A 10,000-nucleotide genomic window follows, 5' to 3' on the forward strand; every position below is an offset into this window, starting at 1 on the left:
CCTTCCCCCTGCCCCCTTTCCCCTGCTTCCTGATCCCTTCCCCCTGCCCCCTGCCCCCTGATCCCTTCCCCCTGCCCCCTGCCTCCTGCCCCCTGATCCCTGCCCCCTACCCCCTGTCCCCTGTCCCCTGTCCCCTGCCCCTTCCCTCACAGCCTCGCGAGCAGTGTGACCGCGCGCGATAAAGCCCGAGACGGAAGAGGGGATGGGGGGCGTCGCCGGCAGGAGAAAATGAAATTCTTCCCTTCAGGTGAAATGGAATTGGGACAGAAGGGTGGGGTTTAAGGTCTTCAGGAAATCTATATAGAAATGGAAAAGGAGGAGAGAAAAGAGAGGAAAGGACACGGGGGAAACGCACAGAGGCGAGGGGTGAGGAAATAGTTAGTTAGAGAGGCAGAGGGAGAAAGGAAGGAATGGAAGGGGGGAGAGCGAGAGAGAATGTAAGAAAGAAGGAAGGATGATAGTGAGATCCTGAGAGAGAGAGAGAGAGAGAGAGAGAGAGAGAGAGAGAGAGAGAGAGAGAGAGAGAGAGAGAGAGAGAGAGAGAGAGAGAGAGAGAGAGAGAGAGAGAGAGAGAGAGAGAGAGAGAGAGAGAGAGAGAGAGAGAGAGAAAGTGAGAGAGAGAGAGAGAGAGAGAGAGAGAGAGAGAGAGAGAGAGAGAGAGAGAGAGAGAAACAGAGAGAGAGAGAGAGAGAGAAACACACACAGAGAGAGAGAGAGAGAGAGAGAGAGAGAGAGAGAGAGAGAGAGAGAGAAGAGAGAGAGAGAGAGAGAGAGAGAGAGAGAAAGAAGAAGAGAAACAGAAGGACAAAGAAAAAGAAGACGAAGAAAGAGGAACAACCAGAGACAGAGACAAAGAGCATTCCCTACATAGCGCATCATTTACCGCGACGCATCACGGTGCTAATTTGAACCTCTTTTGTGGGGGCGTGTCTCCCCCCCCCCCCCCCGCCCCATCCTTAGAGGTCAGTCGTGAACGTTGATTACCCAGATGTTGGTCATTAGAAGTCATGAGATCCACTAATTAACTCTGTCATGACGTGCTTGCGTGATCGTACCGTTTACCACTGGTTCTTGTATTTCTTGTTTATCCTGTTCTCTTAGTCTCTCCTTGTTTTATTTTCTTCATATAGTCTCTTTCGCTTCTCCACTCGAGGCGGTGGGTCTCACGTAATCTATTCAGTGGCACGTGACTTGAGCAATTCTCTCTCTTATTATGACTTTTGTTTTTAAGGCTGTTTTATGGGTTTCGTTAGAATCGTCTCTAACTCTCTCTCTCTCTCTCTCTCTCTCTCTCTCTCTCTCTCTCTCTCTCTCTCTCTCTCTCTCTCTCTCTCTCTCTCTGGAAAATCTTTGTTCGTCTTGATTAATGTTTACGTGCCACTGACTTCTTTTTTTTTTTTTTTTTTTTAAATTCAGTTTTCAGGTCTATAGTAATATATATGAGTTCACATCCTAATTAGTATATACCCATGCAATACATATACCAAATGAAACGCAAGCCTATGCATATTTTTTTCGGTCAAAATGTGTCCACTAGAATTCGGTCACTTCCATTTCTCGTGATTTTGCGTGTATGTCAGTTAGGCTTTCAGAGAATGAATTTCCTCAATTTTACGTTCGGTTCGGAACAGTGATGCATTTTCATGACGTTGGAAATGTTAATGCAATTCCATTTAGTTCCGGGTATTGGTAAATTCATATCAGGGTTTCAGGATCATTACATTTTCTTCTGCTCGTGAATTAGTCTTCGATGTTGGAAGCGATCGTTGTATACCGCCGTTGCATTCAAATTAGAAATTAGATTTTTCTCAATTCTCACGTTTTTTTTATATCCTACATTATTCTGTTGGGTGGATTAAAATGGTGTATCAAATAGATAAATCAATCAAGAAAATTTGTAAATATATAATTAACGCAATGCTTACATCCCCCCCCCAAAAAAAAAAATAAAAAAAATCCATCAACTGTCTTCCAAAAATATTTTTCATAGACGTATCTAAAATACCCCCTCCCCCTCCCCCACCACAACCCCCCCTTCCCTTCCAGATACCCCCCTTCCCTTCTTAAGTAAAGACTCACTCCTTCTTCTTCTCCCTCTACAGGTATCCTGGGTACGGATGAGAGACGCAGACATTCTGACGGTGGATCGGTACACATTCGTAGGCGACGAGAGGTTCGAGTCACACTATTCGGCCGAGCTAGAGACCTGGAACCTGGTGATTAAGTATGTACAAGAGAGGGACGCCGGACAGTACGAGTGCCAAGTGTCGACGGAGCCCAAGATGAGTCAGCTCTTTAACCTCCGGGTTGTCAGTGAGTATTTCTTTTTTATCTCGTCTTTTTCGTCTTATTCTTTTTCGTGAAGTGAGGGTGGGGGATAAGATTGGAGGGGGGTAGGGTAAGGATTAGGAAGGAGGGAAGGGGAAAGACAAAAACGGTACACACACACACACACACACACACACACACACACACACACACACACACACACACACACACACACACACACACACACACACACACGCACACACATATAAACATACATATACATATATATAATAGATAAATAGATAAAGATAGATAGAATTCATCCTTCCGAGGTCCAAATCGTGCTTGATAGATGTCATGATATTTAATGGGTATTTTCTGTTCGCGTATTTCACTTATATGTGTTCACCAATGTTTATTTGTGTACGTGATTGTTATTTCTGGTTTCCAATTGCATAGTTCTAGCATACCATATATTTTTTATTATACATAAAGTCAAGCCCGACCAGAATTTCACATTAATATGCTTTTAGGGTTCGAGCCTACACGTACATTTGCGATGACGTGGCTCCATGCGTGATGACCCGTTGTAAACAAGAGGGACCGAGTGTATAAAGGGTGCCCGGGTGTCTAATGTAATGGCGTGTAATACCCATGTGTAAAGAGAAGGGAATTCGACTGCAGGCTTATATTGTTCGGAGGATATTCCATGTGGCGTTGGCACGTGAAAAGGTCGTACTTCTCCATCGTTCATAGTGACGTACGACGCTTTAGAGGAAGGTATGCATTTGAAACGCTTATTCACGTCAATAACTTTCAAAAGCTATTGCCAAAGTTTGGAGAGATCGACCTGTTCGGTGGATATCTCTTTTTGCGGTGATGGTCTCAATATATCTTTTTTGCCTCTTTACGATTTCTTATGAACGGATATATTATATTTTGTTTTCTCAAGCAGATGTTACGTTTTTTGGCTATGCACGGGATGAATTGATGGCATTTACGTTTTTTTCCTTGTGGTACACGATTAGAAAAGAATAATATGCATTAACAAGATTGCACCGTTCTATGATAACCATTAACTAGTAATTGGCTAATCGCTGACTCATATAGAACCAAACCCTTTTCGTGTCGTGTTCACTTTTTTTTTCCCAATAATCCACCATTATTGAGGATTTAAAGAACGTGGACACTGAAAATATGAACTAATTCAATTACATGATTACCTCAACATGGTCTGAAAATTTTGCCGTCGAGAGACAATATCTCAAGTAACATTTTCTCGTTCGTGTTACATCAAAAAGTTACATTCAAGGATTAACCAGATTGCTAATCACATTTAACCTTCATTTCATACAAAAATTTCCACACACGGAATGTAAGGTTTCAAAATTTAATTTCTAACATGTAACGCAACTCCAGGCGCAATGAAGCAGAAACTTAACGTGCGGGTCACCAATCTTCCGTTATGAATGCACCAAAAGATGGATGGCAGGATGCAGCTAGACCCAGGCAGCTGCGTGGTGATAATTAACACTTGCCACGCGTGTTAACAAGACAGGGAAGTTTACAAGCAGGAAATTAACATCCTACATTTCAACATCTTTTTTTTTCTCTCTCTCTTTTTCTCTTATCTTCGTGTTTAGTGGCCATGCACATCAAAGCGAGGAACAAACACATAAGAACAGGCATTCGTAACACGTTTGAGTGAGTGTTGAAGGCTCTGTGTTTTATTGCTATTATTAGTGGTATTGTTTATTGTGATTGTTCCTGTCAAAGTTGCTTTGTTTTTCTAGTGTTTTTAGTAATCACTTTTCTCTTCTTTCTCCTTCTTATCTTGTGGGTAATTTATCTTCCAGGTCCTTATATGTAATTAGGTTATGCCTAACCTTTAGCGTACAAGTCATTATCTCGAAGCCCCTATTTACACACGTATGTAAACGTCGAGCAAAACAAGTAATGCGTAATTTCCTGTATAATTTATGACTCGTCATTATCTTCATCATCTTTATCATTAATATCATTATGTTTTTTTTATATAACCGTCATTATCGTTTCATCGCATTTGTTATCATTATTTCCTACCTATTTTGTTGAGAACGAGAACCACAGGGTTGTATAAAGCCCAATAGAGAGAGTGTAATTACCCCGTATATTTACCATGGTCTCCGCCCTCTCGTTCACGGGTAATTCACGGAATTTCATGTCCTTATTACGCAAAATTACCGGTCCTTCCCGACTCACGTTGTCAGCACAGAGTCTAATAACGCTAATGGAGCTTCTCAACGACACAACCCGGAATTAAATCACTTGAGAACAACGGTAGGACAGAATATTGTGTAGGAACGCAGGACCGGTACCTGCGCATCTTGTTCGTCACTGTTTTTCGTCTTTTTTATACCTTCGATTATGCATTTGTTGGATTACATTCTTACTTAATTTTCTTCTTCTTTTTTTTTTTTTTTTTTTTTTTTACATTTATGTTTATTCCTCTCCCCCAAAAATATTTTTTACTTGCTCATCTAGAGATCAATATCGTATTCTTTCGAGAGAGCAATGACCAGTGAAGCAAATTATGTTCTAGACTGTCATTTCTCCGCCATTGTGTGTGTGTGTGTGTGTGTGTGTGTGTGTGTGTGTGTGTGTGTGTGTGTGTGTGTGTGTGTGTGTGTGTGGTTTATTCTTATTTATCAGAATCCATCTTGTTATAATGGTTATAATGATATTGATAATAGTAATACTGTACTGATAACATACATAATTGCGAGAATTATGAGGATAATAATATACATGGTAATAATGATGATGATGATGATGATAGTGATAAGGGAGAAAACTAAAGAAATAATAAAAAAAAAAATCATAATACTACTGAAAACATATTCTATATAGCCGTTATTACAATTGATCTTGTCATAATTATCATTCCTTTTCGACACCGCCATTATGCCATTACTTTATCAAGTCATTACGTTGAGCAATAAAAATTACTATCATTATTGCCATGTTTAATGTGATGTCAATAAAATGATATATACAGAGCAAACTGGAAATATAGGGCTGTGTGTTTATTTATTTATTTATTCATATATAACGTGTATATATATAAATATATATATATATATAAATATATATATATATATATATATATATATATATATATATAGAGAGAGAGAGAGAGAGAGAGAGAGAGAGATGTGTGTGTGTGTGTGTATGTGTGTGTGTGTGTGTGTGTGTGTGTGTGTGTGTGTGTGTGTGTGTGTGTGTGTGTGTGTGTGGTGTGTGTGTGTGTGTGTGTGTGTGTGTGTGTGTGTGTGTGTGTGTGTGTGTATGTATGTATGTGTGTGTGCGTGTGCATGTATATTTGTTAATTTTATTTAGTTACTGCGATCGATTTAAAGCGAAACACTAAAAAACTCATTTCCTTAATGGACATAAATCGCACTTATTCATCACAGTGTTAAACAAAAATAGTTTATCAACGACGTAGAAACCAAAATATATTTCCGAGAACTATTTTCTTTTTTTTCTTTTCTTTATGAGGATAAACATTAAGTAGGGAATTCACATTTAATTATTCATGTTAAAGACATTAGCAAAAAGAGACTGGCAGAATGGTCAGGAGTCACGCATGGAACGCCTTGTGCATGATATCAAATACGTAAAGTTGAAGAGTGAAAAAAAAAAAAGTAAAATCGAGGTATACTTGGACTGTGATTTCGTTCGTGGATATGTTAATGGAAATAGTAATAGTAGTGACTGCAATGATGATAACTGTAACCATGGCGAAAGTAATGATAATGATGATATGATTGTAATGATAATGATAATAGGAATGATAATGAGAATGATAAGAGCGATGGTAATGAAAATGATAATAATATAAAACAATGCTAATGATAAAGGTAATCCATGATGATATAATAATAATTACAATCAAATGATAATGATAGGAACAATAAAAGAATAATGCTGATGATAAAAATGGGAATACAATTAACAGGAAGAAAAACGAAAAGAAACAAAATGATAATAATAGTAATTTAAGTAATACTTTGAACAACTTTAAAAATGTAAATAGTGATCTTCATAGCAGTAGCGATAATAGTGGAATTCATTATAATAAAACTAGTAGCATTTATAGTTGAGAATAACAGAAATAAAGATAGCAAAATGATATGACATTAGTCGCAACAATAACGAAGGGGACTTTACTAACAACAGTAATATCTCATTCATAATCTAAATCTCACTGAAAGGTCACATTAACCCAGAATAATACAATGATCTGGTAATTTAATCCAACTGGGATATAGCCCTCCTACACAACCGCACGCACATACACACATACTCACATATAGCCACACTCATGCATAAACGCACACTTGCTCATACGCACGCACGCACATATATACCACATATACACATACACACTATCTCTCTCTCTCTCTCTCTCTCTCTCTCTCTCTCTCTCTCTCTCTCTCTCTCTCTCTCTCTCCCTCCCTCCCTCCCTCCTACTCCCATTCCCCCATCCCCCCTATACCCTCCCTCCCTCCCTCTCCCTCCCTCCCCTCCCCTCCCCTCCCCTCCCCTCCCCCCCCCTACCCCCTCCCTCCCTCCCTCCCCATCCCCCCCTATTCCCTCCCCCTTCCTCTCTCACACGTACGACTCACTTGCCCCTCCTATTTGTCCCATCAACGCCTAATGAGCAACAAACACCTCCACGGCCCTTCCTTAATGGATTTCGTGACGAGCTAATGACCCCCGACCCCCCCACGTGTCGAAGATGGTGAATAATTGAATAACAAGACCCATGGGGGCGTCTCCTGGGCAGGGCCTTCGGGAGTGCGAGGTACTCCTCCTACAGGTTGGGGAATGCGGTTCCGGTGGTGGGCTTTGTTGTTTCGGGGGGGGGGGGGGGGGGTGAGGGGTGATAGGGGAGGGGGGAACGGATGGAAAGGGGGGTATGAGTGGTGAGGGGGGTAGGGGGTGGAGGAAGGGAATGGGGGATGAAGGGTGATAAGGGACGAGGGAGGGGAAGGGAATGGGGGATGAGGGGTGAGGGGTGAGGGGTGAGGGGTAAGGGGATGGGGAGGGGGAGGGGGAGGGGGAGGGGGAAGTGAAAGGGAATGGGTGGGAGAGCGGTGAGGGAAGATGAAGGGAAGGGAATGGGGGAGAGAGAGGGAGGGGAATGGGGAAAGGGATGGGGAGGGGTTGAGGGAAGATGAAGGGAAGGGAATGGGGGAGAAAGAGGGGCAATAGGAAAGGGAGAAGGATGGGGAGGGTGTGTGGAAGAAGGCAACCTGAAGGGAAGGGTATGAGGAGAGAGAGATGGGGGAATGGGAATGGGGAAGAGGACGAGGTATAGTGAAGAGGGAGCTGGGTGAAGGTAAGTGGGAAGGGTATGGGGTGGAGGAGTGAGTAGGGGGGAAGGTAGGGGGAGGGAAGAGGTGGGAGGGGATAAGGAAGGGGAGGGGAAGAGGTGGGAGGGGTAAGGAAGGGGTTAAGGAGATGGGGAAGGAAGACGGGGGAGAGGGAAGGGAGAGGATGAGGGGAAAGGAAGAGAAGAAAAGAGAGGGAGGGATAAAGGGAAGTGAGGAAGATGAAAGAAGGAGAGTGGGGAAGAGAGGAAGAGAATGGGGGAAAAAAACAGGTGCAAACTGTAAAGATAGGAATAGGCAGGATCAGAAAAGGGGACGGAGAAAAATAAGATAAGATATTTTGACGTGAAAAAAACAAAAAAACAAAAAAACAGGGAGAGAGGAAATAGAAAGGAGAAAGGGAGGAATAAGGGTGGATGACAAGGAGGGGGGGAGGTATCGGTTATCAGAGGATAATCATTCCTTTAATAGCTACTGTGTGGTTATATACATGTCCGAATCGGTTGTTCGGCTAATTAAGGTTATTGTTATGGCTACTAATGAACAAGGTATTAATACTGAGAATATTCATGATAGCGTTATTAGTATAACTTTTTACTAATACTGCTATTGTCGTTGCTACTACTACAGCGGCTTCTACTACTGCTACAACAACAACAACTACCACTACTGCTAATACGTAAACCAAAACTATTACTACTATTTTACTGTTTCTAACAACTTCTTTTACAACCACCACTTCATCTACTAGTACTACTACTACTACTGTTATTATTACTATTACTACCACTACTTCCTCTTTTTATACTATCAATAATACGTGTGCTATTGCTCCTACAGTCCGTTATTACTACCAGTGCCACTACCATTATCACTAAAACAACCGCAACCACTACAACTACTACTAATAATTATAATGCAACAACAACTACTACTACTACTACTACTACTACAAGTACTACTACTACTACTACTACAAGTACTACTACTACTACTACTACTACAAGTACCACTACTACTACTACTATTCTTACTACTGCAGCTGCTGTTACTACAATTACTAATGTTATTACTACCACTTCGACTCTTTCTATACTACCGCTGGTTATACTACTGCTACTTTTATATAGATAAGATAGCCGCTAGTTCTCCCTTCAAAGCCATACCTACGCCTTCATTCATTACTTATCCTAGGGTATGCATATTATATTATGCTCCCAAATACCTTCACACATACAACCAAGTTCTTATGCTCTCGGTGACCACTGCTTCATTCTACTACTACTTCTACTACAACTACTACTACTACTTCTTCTACTTCCACTACTACTACTAATATTACTGCTACTTCCACTACTACTACTACAACTATTATTAATACTACTACTTCTACTTCTACTACTATTACTACTACTACGACTACGACTACTACTTCTACTACTACAGCTACTTCCACTACTACTTCTACTTCTACTATTTCTACTACTACTATTTTTACTTTTGCTACTTCTACTACTATTTTTGCTGCTGCTAATACTCTGACTTCTCCGACTAATATTACAACAACAACAACAACAACAACAACAACAACAACTGCAACTACTACTACTACTACTACTGCTACTGTTACTACTACTACCACCGTCACCACTTTATCATCTTCAGTAACAACATAACATTTTTCTCTCTCCTGTTCCTGAAGAAAAAAATGAGACATTTCCCCCAGTGTTTTCATTGCTTTCCTGAAATCACGAAATCTTTCCTATACTTTTTTTTTTGTTTTTTTTTTGTTTTTTCATTTATTTATTTTACTTAAAAAAAAAAAAAACTACAAAAAAACTTTCTCTTATCGAAGTCAATTTGCACTTGAAAGGCTGTTGGTGATTTCAATTAATTATCATCACCTACTATAACAATTTGTCATTTATCATCATCAGTTTGTTGAGTGCAAGAAGAAGGAAAGGGGAGAGGGAAGGAAAGAGAAGGAGAAGGAGAAGAAGAAGGAGAAGGAGAAGGAGAAGGAGAAGGAGAAGGAGAAGGAGAAGGAGAAGGAGAAGGAGAAGGAGAAGGAGAAGGAGAAGGAGAAGAAGAAGGAGAAGAAGGAGGAGAAGATGAGGAAGGGGAAAAAGAAGAATGAGGGGGTGGAAGAAATTGAGGAGGAGGAGAAGGAGGTGGAAGAGGAGAAATAGGTGGAGGAGGAAAAGGAGGAGAAAGAGGAGGAGGAGGAAGAGGAGAAGGAGGAAGAGGAGAAGGAGGAGGAAGAAGAGAAGGAGGAAGAGGAGAAGGAGGGGGACGAGGAGAAGGACGAGGAAGAGGAGAAGGAGGAGGAAGAGGAGGGGAGGAAGAGGAGGAGA

At 41.0% G+C, this 10,000-nt stretch overlaps 1 protein-coding gene across 1 annotated transcript in view; it reads left to right on the top strand.

Annotated features, from left to right (window-relative positions):
- The window catches only part of LOC125042766, a 144,961-nt gene that overhangs the window by 94,900 nt on the left and 40,061 nt on the right, over nt 1-10,000 (top strand). The window contains exon 3 of the mRNA XM_047638634.1: nt 2,103-2,313. Coding sequence (XP_047494590.1) covers nt 2,103-2,313 — 211 coding nt within the window. The remainder of the gene's footprint in view (nt 1-2,102; nt 2,314-10,000) is intronic.

This window comes from Penaeus chinensis, chromosome 32, assembly GCF_019202785.1.
Source record: "Penaeus chinensis breed Huanghai No. 1 chromosome 32, ASM1920278v2, whole genome shotgun sequence".
NCBI classification, from domain to species: domain Eukaryota; kingdom Metazoa; phylum Arthropoda; class Malacostraca; order Decapoda; family Penaeidae; genus Penaeus; species Penaeus chinensis.